Source organism: Notolepis coatsorum, assembly GCF_963971535.1.
Source record: "Notolepis coatsorum genome assembly, chromosome: 2".
NCBI lineage: Eukaryota > Metazoa > Chordata > Actinopteri > Aulopiformes > Paralepididae > Notolepis > Notolepis coatsorum.
In genome coordinates, this window is record NC_140166.1 from 72,359,677 (window position 1) to 72,381,371 (window position 21,695).

A 21,695-nucleotide genomic window follows, 5' to 3' on the forward strand; every position below is an offset into this window, starting at 1 on the left:
CCAGATTAGACCTACAACAATGTGTTTAGTGGGCCTTGATTCAATCAATCAAGCCTTATTATTGTTGTAAAAGCCAAAGCTTACCAATCAGGCAGTATGTGAATAACTGTTGGGCGTTGACTTTTTCCACGTTCTGTCCTTTGATCATTGTTGCCACAACAATAATCCCAATTAGGGTCCCTTTGTATTAACTTTCAGCCAGGGGCCTGTTGTATTGTTGTGCCCTCTGTCCCCTCACAAACGGCACTTATTATTATTATTATGAGCGCACTTCACTCTGATTGGTCGTGCTCAGTTTCCGTTTATTTCGACACTGACGTGGGCGTTATTATCTCATCTGCCATTCATTCATAAATAAGCGCTCCCTGTAGCCTCGTTCCCGTGGACACGCTGTACTGAAGCCCACCACCACCGTCAACATCATGGCAGGTTACTTGAGGGCTCTCACGTCTTCCATCTCCAGGGGCGCTGCTGTCGCGCCGGCCGCCGTCTGCTGTCATCACCGCAGCTCGCAAGTTCAACAGAGAAACTGTAAGTCGTCGAATAAAAAATCATCCTAGTAATGTCTTTTTTTACCGCCGTCATATATTTACGATTCAACGGCGTGTATTTGTTCTAATCGAGTCACATGGTTATGCAATTTGGAGGTTCGAAATACTAAAATGTTCAGTGAATACTAAATGATGTACCTACCGACAATGTAACAACAACAGCAACAACAGTGTGACTGCAGGTGTTTGATGACTGTATGATGTATGAACGGGAGAGTGGCTGACGACGTAACGGTAGGCTACTACAGTGAATCGAAACGGGATCACGGGACACAGGGACTACAGTTACAGTACCTGGCTGTACCGGCTGTACAGTGAGCGCTCGGCTTCTCAATACACTGACACAGGCTGAACTTAAGTACTATAACTATTCCATCGATTTTCTGAAGATTCCTTGTTTTAAAAACAAAAGTTGCGTCTGTGATGATGATGAGCAACACTATGGTGGGCAATATGATGTGAGAAATATAAATTCGGTTTTTAAAATTGGGTAAACTATAGTGAATTATATGGTCTAATGATGCTGTTCTTTGCTTGGGTATTTATTTGCCCATATGTTGGTCGTTTTTGTATAAAAGCCTTTGAAGTTTGGCTGTGTGTATCAATCATTCCAAAGATGATGTTATCGCTGCAAGGTATATACATATTGAGATAAAGTATACCATCATGGATCCATGCAAAGGTGTGGATTTTAACTATATACCGCCATTTATATAATAGATATATTGCTAATAAAAAGAAAATCTGTAATTTGCACTGAAAAAAAAATAAAAAATACGGATAATTAAATATCCTTATACCGTGAAAATAAGAACACTATCTTGATATCATTCAGTCTCTCGATCATGCCAGTCATTCCCGAAAGGGCAGCATGGGTTGGACAGGTCTGGCTCTTATCCAGGACAGTTGAACTATAATCCCGAGGACAGACTGTCGACAAGCAGTTGGGCCGAGGTGTTGTTTACGATGTCTGGCTTAATATGGACGTGGCAATCGTAATAAATACTTAATTACAAGGCCTATACTGTATTCATTTTGAAAAGGGATTTATGAACATGTAATCTATGGAAAGGTGTCAGCTTGTTCAGTTCAATGTGGTTTTGAGACATTATTGGGGCAGATAAGCTCATATATGGAAGGTATTGTGCATTTTATGAAAGAAGCATGAAACTTTATACAGTGTTTCTACCATGACGTTTGTTTTCAGACGTGGAAACACTTCTGAATTGACCTCTGGAACTTGTCAGAGGCTGTACACATTTTCGGCTCTCAAAAACATGTTATTTTAAACTTTTTTTTCCAGGCACAAAGGTATTATATCAAAAAGAAGAGTTGTGGAACCCACTGGTCATCATAAAAGTGCTTTAATAGATAAAAGCAGCTGTATAGGATATGGCAATTGGGTTTCATGTCATACAAACACACCTCACACAAACACAAAGACTCAAAAAAGGACTTTCAACAATATGCGTGTTAAATTTGATTGAACAGTTGACATCTTTTAACCTACCCTAGTTGTAGTAAGTAGTACCTGCCCTACAATGACATTATTAGTGAGGCCCAACAGTCTCCTGAGCATGAGCAAAGGGCAGTACACTTGAGGGCAGCCTTTTTGCACTTGCAGCATGTTGTACACCCTTTCTTGCAACCACAATGGATCAGTTCATAGCAGCTCTGTGATGCTTCTGGAAGGGTGGACCACAGTGGCTGCCATCCCATTTCTTCTTTCACCCAGCCCCAATCAGCAGGGCTTGGCAGCTGAGGGTCAGGTTCCAAGGCGTTGCTCCAAACATTGGCCTGATAGATGGCACGCTTCATGTGTTGCTCTAGCGCAGGGGTAGGCAACCCTAGGCACGCGTGCCTGCATAGGCACGCGGGGGCATTTGCATAGGCACAGGGGGCAGCACTAAAAAAAAAAAAAAAAAAAAAAAAAAATTATTTAATTTTTTTTTTAATTTTTTTTTTTTTTTTGAAATATTATAGTGAACTATTTTGCACTGTTGTCGCATTTATCTTGTTGAAATCCTCCCACAGGTTCTTTTTACTTCCACATATTTAATTGAGACCCTTTATTTGTTTATTATTTCAATTTAGCTGGAAATACATTGCTACATCATTCAGTAACATTTGCAGAGCCTTATAACAAAAACATTATTACGGTCACCATTGTGACCAGTGGGATTAATCAACAAATTGTATTATTTATTTTTCTATTTCATTGAACATTGCACATGTTAAAAGCCATTTTTTTACTCAAAATGTGAGTATTACCAAGTCAACTTGTGTTCTTAAAACAATGACAATAAACATAGTTTTATTAGGTCGAAATAATGTGGTTGTGTACTTATTTTTCTGTTAACTTATTATGGATTGAAAACTGAAAACCTTAATGCACAGTAACTGAACTCAATATTTTTAAGTTCTGGTAACTAATAATCTTTTTTTTACAGTGTAGTCTTGCGATCAATCAAAACTTATTTACACGATATACCTCACATTCACCCTCCATTCACATCCTGGTGTTCTCCTGGTGTTCTTCATTAGGCCTGTAGGTGGAGCTATGACAGCACACGTACAGTACACACACCGATGGTGTGTGATGTGTCCAAAAATGAATGGGCAAATGTGAGTGAAATGGTCGCACTGTATGCAGCTGTTTGTCTGCATTGCATTCCCCCCCCCCCCCAACTCAGATTTAGGGTTGATACAACCATCATAATAATATTGTTAATAATAACAATAACAATAATGATGTAATAATGTAAAAATTATCATTAAAAATACCTGATTATGAGAAAAAAAAATTACGATGCATGGAATATTGTTGAGGCACACTAGTTACAACTATATTTCAAACAGGCACTCCATGTCAAAAAGGTTGCTGACCCCTGCTCTAGCGCATCCTTCGTTGGGGGCATGTTCTCCAGAGCGCTGGATTTCTGAGTGAAGAGCTGTTTTCTAGCTTAATTGACCTCTGTGGTTTCGCTTGTCCTGTGTGGACGCTGAGGAAGATGCTGAAGATAACATGGAAGGATAACAGATTGCAAGGAGGACAGCTGCTGGAGAGGTTGAAAAAGAGAAAGATGGGGAGCTCCAGTAGCTCACCGCGTACCTCGGACGCTATTTCGGCGTCAGGGACAACCGTGCGCGTCACGGATCTGGGGTACACGAGTTCGACTCCCGGACTCGCCGTATTTTCTCAGAGTGTCTTTCCCCCGATCTATACCCCATTCAACCTGTTTCTGTCGGTCATGCTTGACCAGAAAAAGCGATAAACGCTAAAAGAACCAGCTGACTGGTAAAAGTTTTAAAAAAAAAGAAAAAGAGAAAGATGGAGTTGTGCGGGCATGTTCTGAGAGGATCCAGCGGGGAGATGTTCAAGAAGGTGGTGATGGGGAAGGTGGATGGAAAGAGAGGAAGTGGAAGACCAAGAAGAGGCTGGGTAGATGACGTCTGTGATTAGAGCGGAGTGAGAGGCGGAGTCACAGAGTTGGAGAGAAGAAGTGGGGACAGAATGGGTTGGAGAGTGGCTTTGTTTGCTGCTCCAGGCGTTCTTCCACAAAGGTCTTGCACCAAGGGACTCCACTTTCCTTACTGTGTCTGCAACTGATGAACTCATGATGTCTTTAGAGTCAAGCACCAGGAGATCCTGACTCTCTTCAAGAAATGGGTTCCCCATCTCTTCGATCACTGCTGTGAGGGACCTAACATGTTTTATGAAGGTTTCTTGCACTGCTGGCTGCTGCTCGATTTTCACTTTCATTCTCGAAATCTGTAGTCATTCTGGCAATTTCTGGACCTGCCACCATCCAGCGATGCAGTGCCCCAGGATTCTCTGTCAGGCCAACTTCTCCACCAGATCCTTTGATGAGTGCGTTGTTCTGTTTGTGGCAGTGGTCAATTGCAATATCAGAGAATTTGTGACTTGTTTTATGCACAACAAACTTTCCAACACGGAACTCCTCCAGGATGGCTGGATGTTTTTTTTTTTTATCCACTTTTTCTCCTCCCTTTTCTATTTTTTCTCCCATCCCAATTTCGCCTCGCCAATTCCCCCTTCAATTCTCCCCTCCCCTGTCTCGAACGTTGCTAGACCATGCCTCCCACTGGTCGGCTGCAATGTGGACGAAGCCTTGTATCACGTGTCCCCTCCGGTACACGAGGAGGCAGCCGTCGCATCTTTTCACCTGTACAGCGCGATCTCTCAGTGGTGAGGAGTAACGCGTGGGAGGCTCACGCTGCCCCCGTTGCCCCCGTTGCTTCCTGATTCTGCTGTACAGGCGCACCAACCGACCTGTAGGAGTCGCTGTCCACAACGTCCGATCCCCACCCACCAGATTTCCCACCCTTAACACTGCCAATTGTGTTAGTATGAACGACCAGCCAAGCTGGTAGCAACGTCGAGAGCTGGGCTCGAACCCAGCATCCCCTGCGTTAGTGGCGAGCGCCTTACCCACTGCGCCACTTAGCCGCCCCAATGGCTGGATGTTTATCAGAGAGGACCATCATGTCACGGACATGCACTGATAGCCACCTGGAGTAGTGAGTGTGGTCCAGAGCAAACATCCAGGGTAGTAGCTGTGTGAGGGTTTCCACATAGAGCTGAAAGTTGCCCTCCCGCAGTGATCTGACGTATATGAGCATGAGGACCTCAAGTGATAAGGTTTTCAACCAGTAGTCGAAATGCGCACTTTCCCTGACTCACTGTAGGCACCATTCTTCAAATGTTGCAGGGGCCGCTTCAGGTATGCAGTGCTGATTGTAGGCCAGGGGCAGTAGCTTGTACAGGCTAGCAGCAGTAACTTGGTGGGCCTGTTTAGGTCCAGCTCAGCGGGTATCTGTCCAAATTCTTGAAATTCAAGAAGATGCCTGGCCAATGACACATAACCACTGCCTAGTGGTGGCTTGCTTGAGCGGGCAGGGCATTGCAAAGCTTCCCTTGTTTCCACTTGGCAGAGAGCACAGAGTTCCCAGTTAGTGGGGCAATCCAGCTTCTTAGATGTAGAAGGCTGGGCTGGATCAATCAGGATATGGCGTTTTGACATGATGCAGGCACAGTGTTGCATCAAATTGCTGAAGAGTGTCGTAGGCTGCCTTGCCAGTAGCTAGCTGACACATACAAAAATCCTGTAGTGAACATTAACATACCATATTGTAGATGTAATTATATATTGGTATTATTTTACGTATTTATTTTTGTACATATTTAGTGAGAAAAATTTCATTAACACCCTCTTTGGAGGAATTAATGGTGAAGAGGTTGGAGGTGGATTGGCTAACATTACACAATGGCTAGCTAGCTAGCTAGTTGCTAGCTAGATAGCTAACTGTATTTCATTTCATTTTATTCATCATCATCAACATTTCATTCATCATCAACAGCTAGAAATAGTATTTGATCAATAAGAACATGATCAAAATCTCTTCTCTCATGTGCACTCTTTTCAGGCTACTGCCCTCTGCTGGTCTACTGCAGTAAAATCATGCAACAAACTGACACATGGACACAAGGCCATGGCTGAGCTATAATGTCTTTATTAGAACAGAACTGCCATTTTAACAAACATATATATTATTATAAAGGAGAATAATGGGACGAAAAGTGGAAAAATGCAATGCTGAGGTCAATGACCCCTCAAGGTCACCAGAGGTCAGTCTGAAAGTGTTTTCCACGTCTGAAATCAAACCGTGTGGTATGTAGATGATATGCTGAAAGTTTCATGCTTCTTTCATAAAATGCACAATTAGTTTGCTTAACCGCCCCACTATATGGGCATTATTGATTTTAGAGATCAATTTAGATTTAGATCCTGTCACCATTATTACAATGTGTTTTCACATAACCCTCTAACCAACTTAGCTTTATCAGGGGATTGAACCTGTGGGATCAAACCTAGGGTCAACACAGGTGTAACTATTAACATTAATTATGGTTCCATTAAGTCCAAGCTATTCCCGTGAGCCAGCATACATGATACCAGGACCCTGGCATGGGCATGGGCAGTTTGGGCACACCTAAATGGAAATGGGAAAACCTTTTGACATGGATGGCCAAGGGCCAAAATGTAACATACTGTATGTAGGTAGTGGGCTGTGCATAATTAACGGTGGTTAATGGTAGTATAGGACAGTAAGAAGGTTAGTGTTTTTTTTAGGGCTGTCAGTTTATCGCGTTAAATTAATTAATTAACTAGCAAATTACAGTGTTATGAAAATTAACACAAAATTAATAAAAAAAAAAGTATTATTATTATAATTTTTTTTATCTCATTCATTCCATAAGAACGTAGAATAAACATTTACAGACTTCTTTTTAAAATGGTCCATTTGCATGTTCTTGGTATCTGATTCTAGGGACATCTATGGATCTCAGGGAATGTATTCCCAGTGTCAGAAATACTGTGTCTGTTACTAGGCTTGAGTAAATTGTAATGAACCAAATAAGTTTTTTACATTTGTTATATTATTTTAAATATTTGTTTATTTTTTTTTTTATCTTTGACTGTGAATAACACCATGCTAAAATTGACCAGACCTGAAAAATCTAAGCAAATGAATAAAGGGAAGATGATTAAACAGAAGGTTTTGTAGATACAGTACTGAATTCTGCCATCCGGACACATGCAATTTGAAATATGATTATAGAATATAGAATATCAGGCCTATAAATTACCTTATTATGGCTGAGTCGCACATCTATGAATCGGGCCAAATCTCCCCTTTCCAATGGCAGAGTTCAATCTGGATTTAGTATCACCAGGCGTGATTCACGAACCGTGAATGAAATCTACTGTAAGTACACTTTCTTATAATGTAGATTTCTCCACCATTTTTCATCAGATTGCAACGCCGCTTTTTGCTAGACGTTCACAGAAAGGTAGATCAACTAACTGTGTTCTGTTTTATGGCAATAACGTTCAGGTTTGTGGGAGATAATCCTGAAAAATAAGAGAAATAAAAAAAGTAAATCCAGGGCGGCCGGGTAGCGCAGCGGACTAAGCGTCTGTCTACCACCACAGAGACAGTGGGATCGAATCCAGCTGTGGTGCTTCCGGGTTGGCCGACCGTCCATACTAACACAATTGGCAGTGTTAGCGGGTGGGAAACCCGGCGAGGGTGGGTCCGGGTCGTTGTAAACAGCGACTCCTACAGTTCGGTCGGGGCGCCTGCACACAAGGGAAGGATCTAGGAGAGGTAGTGTGACCTTCCACACATTACACTCTCCCAGTGAGAGTGTGAGAGTCCGCGCTGCCAGGTGAAAAGAAGCGATGGGCTGGGTACACATGTGTCGGAGGAAGCATGTGATAGTCTCCGCCCTCCCGGACCGACGGTAGGGGGTAGAGTGCGCAACGACCAGGAAGGGGATTGGGAATTGGCATAACGACATTGGGATGGGAGAAAAACGGGGGGGGGGGGGAAATTAAATAAAAATAAATAAAAAAGTAAATCCAGAAGTCAGATGCTTGACTGACAAGATCGTAGTAAAAAAAGTGTTATGCGATTAAAATGCAATTTATTAGATTAATGAATTACAAATCCTGTAATTAATTTGATTAATTTTTTTAATCGCCTGACAGCACTATTCTTTTTTACACCAGGGGTCTATTTGAGGGGTGATGTTGGTAGAACAAATGCCCCCCCCGTATTACCTGTAGAAATGAGGTAGGCTATATCTGAAACCACCTCCCCACCATAACATTAAATATGAACATGTTGACCACTGGATAACACCATACATTCAGTAATAATAACCATTGTTTAAAAATAGGGATGCAGTGATACCATTTTTCCTTGATGGAAAAACATAAATTGTTCTCCACATGGCTCTTGGGATCAGATTCCAGTATTGAGTTAATTCATAGATAACCCCTGACCCCAACCCTGCATTAGCCTGGTATTGGTATACTGATATCATATTCCAGTATTGGTACATTGATGATGATGATGATGATGATGAAGACTTTATTCCATACTCAAAGTTATTAAAGCTAAATATGGTGGGCTTCATAGTTCCTTATTGTGAAGTGTACATCAGGACTGTAGCCTACAATAGAGGGATCAAGAGTTTGGCCTTATGGTGTGAGACGAAAAAAGGTTATTTCTCATGAATGTGCACTGCAAATTTAAAAAGGTTTGAATGAAAGCTATTGGAGTTATCACATTCCTACCCAAAGTCTGTGGCCATGATATCCCTGACACTGTCGTCTTCGGGGATAACAATTGACTTCATGATTTACCTTGCTGCAGATGCTACCAGACGTATCAAGGTGGCCAATCCTGTGGTGGAGATGGATGGAGATGAGATGACCCGCATCATCTGGGAGTTCATCAAAGAGAAGGTACTCCGATACTTCTTAAAGTATGGCTTCGGACCCAAAGTGGGTCATGGGAACGTGCTGTGTGGGTCCCCTCATGACAAGAGTGCTTGCCTGTTTTAGCCTTGGGTCAGGGAAAATGGAGAGCCCCCTGAGGTACTTATTATGAAGCAGATAGATTTATCATTTGTTGTTTCACATACTGTATATAGTAACATGCATATCTATAATACTCAAATAAATGCAGATCTTATTTACCATGGCCATGGTTAGTAACAAAAAAGGAAATCCCCACACCAAAGATTTGTAGAACGGGTGCAAAAGGAGAAAACATATGAACGTATTACAGTAGAGACTCCGTGCAACACCGTATAATGCAAACAACATACATTTATTAGTTGCGCTTTCGGCCCATGGAATGACGCGATCCAAATATACTTGCATAGGCTACAAATGGGAATATCAAACAAGTCATGACATGAAACCATGAAACACCTCCACTCTGGAGTGTATTTGGATTTTCATTAATTTCATTCACTCCACATGTTCTGAATAAGGTCTTGTACCAAAAGCTCAACTAATAAATTCATGGTGTTTGCATTAAAATGATTTATATGTGTATTATAGTTCAGACGCCATGCAACACCTTAAGAAACGTAAGATAGAATTACACATAACATAACACAACATAACCCCACCCAACATAACATAACAACATACGGTAGCATAACATTACTTAAATGAGATTAGATTAGATTGTACTTTATTGTCATTATATTTGCATACAACGAGATGTGGGACTCAAACTTAAGGTGCAGTAGAGTGGAAGCAAGTATAAAATCACACAAGTAATAAAAGAGAAACATAAAATACTATACAATATAATGATAAACTATGAACATACTCAAGCATTACATTGTGTACAACAATCCTTATACATAATGCACATAAACTCAATAAACACAAATCAATGTGACCCGTTGTAACAGCTTATCCTGACCAACGTGGACGTGGAGCTGAAGTACTACGACCTGGGCCTGCCCTACCGAGACCAGACGGACGACCAGGTCACCATCGACTCCGCCCATGCCACCTTGAAATACAACGTGGCCGTCAAGTGTGCCACCATCACCCCCGACGAGGACAGAGTGGAAGGTATAGTTGACTTATTTGACCTCAACTGCCAACGATACACTCAGAACTCTATTCCATACATGATACTGGCTTCGCTATTCAATCGCTATTCAATATTTCTTAACAAAACTGAAATGAAGAAAATGTTTATTATTATTATTATTTTAAAGGTATTTTAAATGCTGTCAAACAGCGACCTCTATGCTATTGCTATGGGTTGCTATTGCTGGCCACACCACAGGCTTTGCTAAGAGAGGTCTGGAGAAATAATAATATAGTATAATAAACGCAATAATGTCCTCCAGAGTTTAAGCTGAAGAAGATGTGGAGGAGTCCCAACGGCACCATCAGGAACATCCTGGGTGGGACAGTGTTCCGTGAGCCAATCATCTGCAAGAACATTCCCCGTCTTGTCCCTGGTTGGACGCAGCCCATAACCATTGGCAGACATGCCTTTGGTGATCAGGTATAGATGCTGCTGAATATGCTTCTACTGTCATGCTGACAATAGATGTGGGATGTGCATGAAATTCCCAAAAACTTGTTAGAATTGATTAGGGATGCTCGATATTGGCTTTTTTACCGATACCGATATACCGATATTGTCCAACTCTTAATTTCCGATACCGATATCAACCGATACCGATATATGCAGGGTTCCCCCCCCCCCCCCCCCCAAAATTGAATAATTTCAGGTAATTAACGTTACATATCTCTTGTTGTGGAATTAACACAACATTATGCATACTTTTGACAATAAATAAAATCAAAATTTGTTCTTACTTGCTTGCCTGGGTAAATAAAGGTTATAGAAATGTTAAAAAAAAATTAAAATGAAAACCCGATACCGATATCTTCCGATATCACATTTTAATGCAGATATCAGCCGATAATATCGGACATCCCTAGAATTGATCCATGCTCTATATATATATACATATATATATTACTGTCCCGTCTCTTGGGTCTTTCGAACGTCCAGACAAGGTCAGAGGAGTTTGATAATATTTACTGAGGATGGCCAGGGCCCTATTCCCCGTATCTGGTTCAACTAAGTCGATCAAGAGTCCCATTATCCAGATTCAATTAACCCGATGTTTGAAGCCGGGATTTTCCTGTTCCTCGAAGGTGGATTCAGTCTCGTTAACTCGAACCAGACTTGAGACCCAGGATAAGTGCGCGCGGCCGCTTCAGTTGAAAAGCCAGCAAGTATCGATAGCAGAAATCCTGATTTTCTAACGGCATTGATTGATTAATTGATTTAAAACTTTATTAACAGATTGCAGTACGGCTCAATAGCCTCGCCGACAAGTTAAATGCATAATCTATAGGCTAATTTTAAGTCCCTCATTACCCCAATCAATCAGATTATATTTCTTTAAACTTGCCTGCTGGCAGTAGGTTTATGGAATGGATAATCAAATGAGATCTTGCTAGCGAAAATAATTAGTTCAACTGTTTCAGAATAAGGATACGGCTCTCTTACCCATTGATTGATGTATGGTGGATGTTTTACTTATCTGCACTGTGGTGTGACGGTTGGTTGTTTTGACTTTCACGCAGACGACCCGCGTTCGAATCCCACTTCTTCTAGTCTTTTTCTTCTTTTTGCAATGTAGGAATAATTCAATTTGGTGCACGTTGAGAGCTATATAAAGAATGACATCCTCAATGCATGTAGATTTATAATATTTTAACTTAAAACTAGGCTACTTTTGCGTATAATCATTAATATTATATTCCAAAAAAATTATATTGGAAACGCGGGGTCTCGAACTCGGGTCGCCCGCTTGCCAGGAGCGAACACTGGCCGTTGCACCACTGTGCCAGACGGGATATATCCATTGTGTATCCATCAACAGCGGAGAATATATGAAACTAATCAGAGCCAAACGGCCGGTTTCATTCATTAAAAATATCCCCGCGGGATTCACATTTGCAATTATTAAAATAACCACATGCAGCGTGTATCGCACTCCGAGCGCCGTATATGACGTGCATTATTTTATTTAGGACAAAGTAAATCTATAGGCTGAATATGATTTATTATCAGCATTTAGTTCTATTATTATACATTTCAAAAGCCCCCTCTAGGAAAACGAAGCACAGAAACATAATTCAGAATGGTATAATGCAGATCTAGACTGTGAGAATCATTTCAGGAAGCGAGCTGGCATTTCTTTGCGGGGGCGTGGCCATGGTTCATCCAGCTAACTGAATTTAACCCTGCTCTCGACCAGGCTCAAACTTTTTGATCTGTTGTCATGGTGATTTAGACAATCGAGCGTCGGGGAACAGAAAGGTCCGGCTTAAGTCAGGCTATGCTGGAAATTATCCGGCTAACTCAGTTAGCCAGGTACGGGGAACGGAATGTTGATATTCAAACATTTACAAACACAATACATGATAATGTGATTTCTTTTTGTGTGGTGTGTTACAATAAATAACAAAATGTTCTAAATAAATAACAATGTTGAAGTTGAATGTTTTCGTTATTACAGAGAGAGTTAAGTATCGATAGCGAATTCCAGGAACTGGTACTAGGTACCAGTATCGGTTCAAATGTGAACGGTACCCAACCCTAGCTAGATGTGTAACATGTAAATGTGTCCTCCTTCACCTCACAGTACCGGGCAACAGACTTTGTCATTGACCAACCCGGCAAATTCAAGATGGTGTTTTCCCCCACCGATGGAAGCCAGGGCAAGGAGTGGGAGGTGTACGACTTCCCCTCTGGCGGCTGCGGGATGGGCATGTACAATACTGACGAGGTGAGAGCCAGGCACTGGGATTGTATTTATTTACTTGAGTTTGAACGTCACAATGCAGGCTTTATTTGACCATCCAAACATTGGGTATTATTCACAAATTACCTTGTGGAGTTTGACTCGGAGATGGGAGAACAAGCTTTTAAAAACGTTCTTCTTAGCCCATCATAACTCAAAATACTATTGTGTTTTTATACACTAGCATTTACAGCGTTTATAGCCTCGAAAGTCATATACAATTCATGTTCTGCTGTCACACACAAATTCCTTTTATCAAAGTAAGTCAGTCCTTGTATCAAAGGCTCAAAAACTGAATTTCAAATTGACACCAAAAATCAATAACCTCCAATCCAATAGATTACCAATAGTGTGGGTGATAGTGTTTCAATAGAGGGTGCCAAACTGCAATCACTGATTGTGCCTAAAATTACAACACAATTGCTTGTTCACAACATCAAATCCGCAAATCAGAATGTGCTCTTTTATGTTTTTTCAACAGTCCATCACTGGGTTTGCTCACAGCTGCTTCCAGTATGCCATCCAGAAGAAGTGGCCTCTGTACATGAGCACCAAGAACACCATCCTCAAGGCCTACGACGGGCGCTTCAAGGACATCTTCCAGGACGTCTTTGAGAAGTAAGGGAACTCTGAACGCAGAAAGAGACTACTTAAAAAAAGAGCTTAACCAAAACACAATGTCTATTACAGATTTATGACTAGAAGTACTTGACACACATGAATCTTCAGGTTCGCAGCCTCCAGATGATGTAGACCACTTCTATGTGGCATCTACTATCTCCTGGTATCTCTCCCTGTCCCCCTAAAAATGAAGAAAATTGGTCTATGTGGGTTAATACCAATGTTTGTCTAATACGCAGTGGTGATTGTTTGATTACAAATATATAAGAATTACATGCAACACCACAGGACAGGAGATAATGCTCTACAGGTGCATCTCTGCTTAAATGAGATATCCGAAACAGAGCCATTTAGAAATGTTGCCGTTCGGTTAAAATTATATTTGACATGGTGATTGATGTTTGGAGGGGCGCTCTGATTGGCTGACTGTCCTCCCTACAACCAATTACATAACTAAGAGGGCCTTAGTTAATAATTCCACTACTAATTCTGCAGAGATTTTACTTGGTCTCATCTTTCAAAATAATTCTTGGGCCCTATTAAGGAAGGCGGGGCCCTAAGTGCTATAGTGAGCAGGACAGCCCTGCAAAAGACATACTTGTTTGTTACACTGTGCTATATAGCTGTCTGTTCACCACAAAGTTGACATTGACACATTCATTGTACGCTTAACTTCCCCAGGCACTACAAGCCAGAGTATGACCGGCTAAAGATCTGGTACGAGCACCGCCTGATCGATGACATGGTCGCCCAGGTGCTGAAGTCTTCCGGAGCTTTCGTCTGGGCCTGCAAGAACTACGATGGAGACGTGCAGTCTGACATTCTGGCTCAGGGTGAGAGATCGGACATTATTCAATAATGATAAATGTCAAGAAAGGTATGGAATTGATGGTTGTCATATTGGACTGCAGGATGAGGGGAAGTGTGATACAGTATCAAAAATGAATTTTCTTTTAATATTTTCAATTATAACTTAGATGCTATTCCATAAAAACAATGTAGGATGAGTCTGCTTTGTTGAATAGCGGATACTTAATTGAGCTAAACAAACAAGAAACACATGACCCACACCATAGCTTCTTAGGAAACTAATACGCACAGTTGCCATGATGATGGAAATCTATCTTTGATTGACACTTAGAGATGGCGGCACGTTCACACGATGAATGAGGTTTGTGTGTAGATAGCTAACCTATACCGTGTTGTGAAACATACCGTCAGATCATATTCACTATGTTTGTCAACCTGATAGACAGGCTTCCTAGCATAATGTTAGCTCATTAGCATCGTCACTGTGGCTTCTATCGCTACTACTGTACAATTGCAGTTTCAGTAAACCGTAAACTACTAAGTAAACTTGTCGTGATTGTCAAACCTCTGCAGTTTGACATCTACCATCACAGGCTGTGACATCACACAACTTTACCATGCTGTCAAGAACTCTTTCAACTAGCCCTGCCAGCGCTTAGAACGCTAACAGGCTATTTTAGCATGAGAATTTATGTAGCTACAAAAAAAGGCTTAATGAACATATATCCAGACAATTGCAACTGCTAAACGGCTAAGATATACAGTCTGTGTATATAAGCAAAGCTGTTCTTAGATGCAAAGTGCATATGACTGGCAATGTCACTAACTCACTCAGTAACTTCAGTAACTCACTCATGTTTAGCTGCTCTGCCCCTAGTGGTGGCTCACAGGAAATGTGCTTAGACTACATGACACTGTGTCCTTGTTTACGATCATGCGGTCGTATTCAACAGCCACGAGGAGGCAGCCAGGTGTAAGCATTTCTGTCTAGTTCCTTCTGACTTCAGTGGATCTAACACCTTCGTTGCTGATCAAAGTCCATCTTACTTATTACACGTATGTGTACATACATACCAACTATTCGCCTGTTTTATTCTCCACCCATCGATCATCCATAGCAACACTATATTATCACCGACATCCAAGTTGGGGCATCCCCCTTTGAACGGCCCTTCTAGGGTTTCTCTCCTCCATGTCGCCTGTGGTGCTTTTTCCTATTGCTAGGTTTTTAGTGAGTCTTTCCTTTCCTTCGCTGGGAGTGTTGCATTTATTTTGGATTTTATGGTGGTTTTTGTTCTTGATTTATTGTGTTTCTTCTTGACTTACCTTGTGATTTCGGGCTTTACAAATACATTTGATTTGATCTTGTAGGAAGACATCAGGGTTAAAAAGTAGATAGGAAATATAGGGTTAATGCTACAAACATAGCTACGAATCTGTAGATACCGAAAGAAATGTCGGCTATGGATTGAATATTTCTCTGATAATTGCTGAAAAGAGGCAAAAACATTATCTATATACAGGTCACCTAGTGTGTTAACCCCGAGTGAGGCCCATAAGGAGAATGCTCCATCCATCAGTGAGGGGTGAAATAAAGGGTTAGCTGCTATCAGGGCCAAGAGGGATTGAGTTTGAAAACCAAAGTGGCGTCTGAATTTATTCCTAATTCTGAATGTAGTTTTAACAATAATACTTTTAGAGTAGGGGGCAATTGATGAACATCGTTACTCAGCTGATGAGTTGTGCCCATCCTGATGACTTGTCGTACAGAACTTGTAAGTCGCTTTATAAAAGTGTCAGCTAAATGTAAAAAAAATGTTATGTATTAGGCTCTGATGAAAGTACATACTCAAGTCTCATTAAAGTGCTGGTGAATTGTAAATTGTGCTCAACTGACCTTCTCTGTAAAGAACAAGAGACTGGACAGCGATGTCTGTGTTGTCCTCTTGCATGTCATGATGATGTACTGTACATCCTCTACAGTGGGGGTTCCAGGGGGTCCCCAGCACAGTGAAAGAATGTCTACAAATGGCTATTCTGTTAGGTTTCACTCCCTCTCCTCTTGTTATCTCCACAACTACAGTATACACAGTTATGGAATCTCGACTAAATCATATCTAACTAATATCTTCTCAAATGGGGGTCCCTGGGGCAAGATCTTATGAAATGGGGTCCCTGACCTATTACGTACAGTAGTGACTTAGGGGTCCACTGGTCTATGCGCCTTCATGGCACCCTGACAATACTGTATGTATGCTCAAGTGTGTGTGTGTGTGTGTCTTCAGGTTTCGGTTCCCTTGGTCTCATGACATCAGTGCTGGTGTGTCCGGACGGTAAGACGATTGAGGCGGAGGCTGCCCACGGCACGGTGACCAGACACTACCGTGAGCACCAGAGGGTAAGGGAGGGCCAGCCTACACCTACACCTAACCAGTCTCTTTGCCATGTTACCATACACCAAACTGACGGTGAGCCACGATGCCATTAGAATGGATTTGACCAATGATGTCGGAGCAGAGGTGGTGACAGATTGTAGGCGCCTAACAAAAACATATTGCACCGTTACATTTAATTTGAGTGACCGATTTTACAGAGGTTTCTCTAAGAGCATGTTGTCTTGTTGCGTCTTCTCAGTTGTCTGGTTTCTGGCTTCAGGGGAGTTGTTTATGTTCATAAAGATTGATTGGACTGTCCTAGACCAGTGATTCTCAACCAATTCACAACCCCCCCAACATGGCAACATGGGGGGGGGGGGGCACTGACAACAAGTCCTAGACCACATGAATAACATCAATTCTTACAGATATTCCCTTTTATTATATTTTGGCATTGCAGCATATTTAAATCTTGACAGTGCACTATTGTACATAGCTTTGATGGTATGTTTTTGTTACTGTCTAATGCCCCCCCCCCCCCCCTCCTGCCTTCTAGGGAAGACCAACCAGCACCAACCCCATCGCCAGCATCTTTGCCTGGACCCGGGGTCTGGAGCACAGAGGCAAACTGGATGGAAACCCTGATCTGATCAAGTAATGTGACTTTCTGTTTAGCTAACATCACATGAGCGGGAGTAGTTTATACTGTATATAAGAACCATTCTCAGGCCAAAGCCGTGGCCCGACAACAATACTTTTATCGAATAACCTCTGAAAATAACTGAAACATTAAATGATGATAAAGCCTATTTTTTATTAATGTCATTTTTCCAACATGCTCAGTTAGAACAGTTGAATAACGGATGTCCATTCTATTGACTGTCCTATGTCACCTGCTAGGTTCTCCCAGACTCTAGAGAAGGTGTGTGTTGAGACTGTGGAAAGCGGTGTGATGACCAAGGACCTCGCAGGCTGCATCCACGGCTTGGCCAAGTGAGTTTTCTCAATTCAAATGTATTAAGTCACTTTTAGCATTAACACTTTCAGTGCCTTTGATTAACGTTGATTTACCCCGTTGAATGCCACCACCCACTTCAATGTTAGCGTTAAAAACGCCTAATCAAAATTATTTAAATTATCGCCCGTCGCTTATCAATGACTTGTTTGCAGTCAACATTGTCGAAACGGATTGTTTTTTTAATCGGTTCATATCCTTTTTATAGCATTTCGAAAAGCTATCGTTCTCTCGAAAATGTTCTGAAAATTTTTAACATTCCCCCATAAACGGCATTTATTGGAATATTCTCGAATACACTAGACACGTTGTCATTTGTCTGCCTATTTATGAATCGTTTTCAAATAAACGCTAGATTATCGATAGTATGTGTACTTATGCACGCTATAGACGCGAGCTGAGAAATCTATTCTCTCGTTTCCTCAAGATCACACACAGCCACACACACACATAGGGGACACACTGTTATCTCAGTGAATACAGCTCCGATTACCCCAAGACTGGTAACATAGACTACTTACCTTAGATCAGATGTTCTCCAAAAAGATTATTCCAATTCCTGATCGCCATTCCAAATATCGATCACGCTTATTGATTGATTATTGGCTGCTGTAAATATATATTCCACGCTGCTTTCCGTCTCGCGATCAGATCCCTCTTGATCAGACGTCTCGCCAGCACAATGGAGCCAGTTGACTCCACCTCTACAGATCTACAGATCCCAGGTCAGTCTAATCGACTGACCTGCAGTTACACAGGGATAGACGATTTTTCCCATCTGAGCTCCTGGAGGAGTTGCTGTACCAACGGGAGACTCGGTTGATGAAATATGAATTCAGATCGCTAATAAAAAAATAAAACGACATTTGTCGTCGGCGGCACTCACCGGGGGGGGGGCTGATAAAACGAGATATGTCGTCGCTGGCACTCAAAGGGTTAATGAATGGATGTTTTATTTTCAGATCATACTGCTCATTGTGGTGCATCCCTTATGGTGTAGTAGTGGTCATATTGTTTTGCCGATATACCGAGTCGATATTGGCCATTTTAATTTTAAGGGATGGGCATCGATTTTTTTTATATTGGAAGTCTTTTATACAGATATCATTTTATCTCAAAAAATACATTTCCCCTTGTTTTTCCTGCACCTATAATGTATAGTGTATTGAGATTTATTAACTGTTACTAGGGCTGCAACGAGTCGACATCATCGATCATGAAATGTAGTCGATTTGCATATTCAGACGTTCAAATAACATGCACAACGTGTAATCTGACTAGTGCGCAATGAGTCTTACCCCGAAAATGCGATCGTTACAAAACGCTTGGTTTATGTCCGGTAAAGACACTGTTATCGTTACAGAAACATGTTTCAGGTTCGGTAACATAGACATAGGGGGTCCTTACCTTAGTCAGAAGGTAATCCAAAAAGAATAATTCCAATGATCCCATCGGCGATCGCGATTACTCGCTTATATGTAATTACACGTGTTTACGGGACACTATAGGTTTTGCTTTGCAGGAGCTCCTCCCCCTCAGAGCGAGACTTGATAGTTCAGTTCATTCTATGTCTCTCCTGATCTCTTTCTATCAGAGTTCAAAAGGTAGGCGATACTGCCACCTGGTGAGATTCGATCGGCATTGCAATTCCAACGTAAGCAAATGAGCCAGGGGCGGCTAGAATGATCTGGATGATGGTTTCGAATGGGGATCAGAGGAAAAATATCAAAGGATCTAAAACATATTATTACATGCTTGGCGCTCAAGCGTTGAAACGCGTAATATTACGTGTTTGGCTCCCAATGAGTTAAAGCAACCTCCTAGTATGTCTTAAGGTAAAGTACAACAAAAGTTAATTCCACATCCATCAGTTCATGAGTGCTCAATATCAGGCACGTGCACACATAGAGCCCAAGGGGTGCTTGAGCACCTGCCTTTTTGAGAGTCATAAAAAAGTTTTTTTTTTCTTTTTCTCGTTACACATATAGACTGCCCTTCCAACTGAAAAATCTCAGGATAGAATCCAAATATTAGGTAAAGAGAGAGAGTTGCCCCGTATTCCATTGCAGTTTGCACGGCCTCCTCAGCGTGCCTCTCCACGGACCTATATATTTTATGCATAGCGTGGGTGGTGATGATGATGATGATAGAAACCGCTGTGGCGCATACAGTTGAATGCTGGTATTACACTCACTGAGGGACACGAAGAAGTCAAGTCCGGTGGGATTTGGGAATCTCAAATACAAATCGGGATTGGAATAAAAAATGCATTTATATTAAACAATACAGAATATACAGCACTTCTTGGGGTCTGTAGGGTAAGCACTTATTCCCTCCCCCCTGAACATTTATGGAGATGTATGGGCCTTTTAAGTCAGTGATAAAAGTGTCTTTCAAGGATAAGTGAGCTCCTGCACTGATTATTATAGTTCAATATTCAATATTTGATCACCAAAACCCCCCAAAATGCATAAAAAGGGGGCCCCCCGCTAGAAAAGGGCCTTTAAAAATTGGGTTTGCGCGCTCGGTTATAACACACACAGGTATAGTGCCCTTTTCAGCCTTTGAGCACCTGCCCCTCTAAAGTCCTGTGCACGTCCCTGCTCAATATAAACCCTCTGCTGTTCCCTTTGCAGCTGCAAGCTGGACCAGCATTACGTCAACACTGCTGACTTCCTGGACGCGATCAAGACCAACCTGGACAAAGCTCTGGGCAAGTGACACGTGTGACAAGAAGCGACAACGGCTGATGCAAGAACCTATCCTCCGTCTGTAGATTTCCAACTAATTTGTATCCCCGTTTGTATGAACCTTTTTATCTGAAGAAGACACGTCTTTGTGCCAATTTTGTATTTGTACAGTTAATTTTATTGTGCTGTATTGGCCCCTCTGCCTTCCCTAATGGCGGCCATTCATAAAGCTGCCAAGACGGCCTCTGGGTTTTACAAAGAGTCCACAATGCAACGAGCACAGAGCGCTCCTCTTCTGTTGTCACAGGTAGCCTACAGTAATGTAACGTGCACAGAGCGTTCTTCTTCTGTTGTCACAGGTAGCCTACAGTAATGTAACGTGCACAGAGCGTTCTTCTTCTGTTGTCACAGGTAGCCTACAGTAATGTAACGTGCACAGAGCGTTCTTCTTCTGTTGTCACAGGTAGCCTACAGTAATGTAACGTGCACAGAGCGTTCTTCTTCTGTTGTCACAGGTAGCCTACAGTAATGTAACGTGCACAGAGCGTTCTTCTTCTGTTGTCACAGGTAGCCTACAGTAATGTAACGTGCACAGAGCGTTCTTCTTCTGTTGTCACAGGTAGCCTACAGTAATGTAACGTGCACAGAGCGCTCCTCTTCTGTTGTCACAGGTAGCCTACAGTAATGTAACGTGCACAGAGCGCTCCTCTTCTGTTGTCACAGGTAGCCTACAGTAATGTAACGTGCACAGAGCGTTCTTCTTCTGTTGTCACAGGTAGCCTACTGTAATGTAATGAGCACAGCGATCCTCTTCTGTTCACAATCTCAACTTTCCATACCCCCCCATCCAGTCTGTTTACCTTTGCAAAAGACTTTGACATTGAACAGTTGAGTCGTCACGTGGGGAACCAGCCAGCCAGAGTGAGTTGCGTGAACAAGAGGGATAAGGCAGGCGCTGTGTTTGGTGGAACTCCTCTTCTTCATTTGCTTTTCATCAGGCTAGACGCTGGTTGGTGTAACTTGAGTAACGTTGCTGCACAATTGGTCAAACTAACAAGGCGTCACCAGCTTTTCGCATATTTTTTTAGTGACAAAGCGGACCAGCGTATTTAATGTCAAATTGTGTCTGCCTCTGACCGCAGAAGAACAACGCTCTGTGCACTGTGGACCTAATGAATATGAATCTATCTCTATCTCGTAGCTTGACTGAGGAAAGCAGAGCTTGTGATTGGAGGGTCAAGAAAAGAGTGCAGAGCTTGACAATAGTTAAATTGCCTGTGGTGAATTTTTAATGTTCTGTTTATTGTCTGTAATATTGTATGACATTATTATTATTAACTTAAAGTGGAAATGAAGCAGTGAGCAATGTGATCCTAGTTTGTTTGTTGTGTACCTTGT

General features: G+C 41.9%; 1 protein-coding gene across 1 annotated transcript; it reads left to right on the forward strand.

Moving 5' to 3' along the window:
- Positions 1-422: 422 nt before the first annotated feature.
- On the forward strand, positions 423-21,646 carry LOC311222913 (isocitrate dehydrogenase [NADP], mitochondrial; the record flags this gene model as incomplete). The annotated part of the gene is made up of 11 exons (XM_084307575.1): positions 423-531; positions 8,799-8,890; positions 9,856-10,021; positions 10,306-10,466; positions 12,628-12,771; positions 13,268-13,404; positions 14,089-14,240; positions 16,503-16,615; positions 17,149-17,246; positions 17,493-17,585; positions 20,244-21,646. 11 exons carry the CDS (start codon positions 423-425, stop codon positions 20,326-20,328), a joined length of 1,350 nt encoding a protein of 449 aa, XP_084163701.1. The 3' UTR covers positions 20,329-21,646.
- Positions 21,647-21,695: the final 49 nt, after the last annotated feature.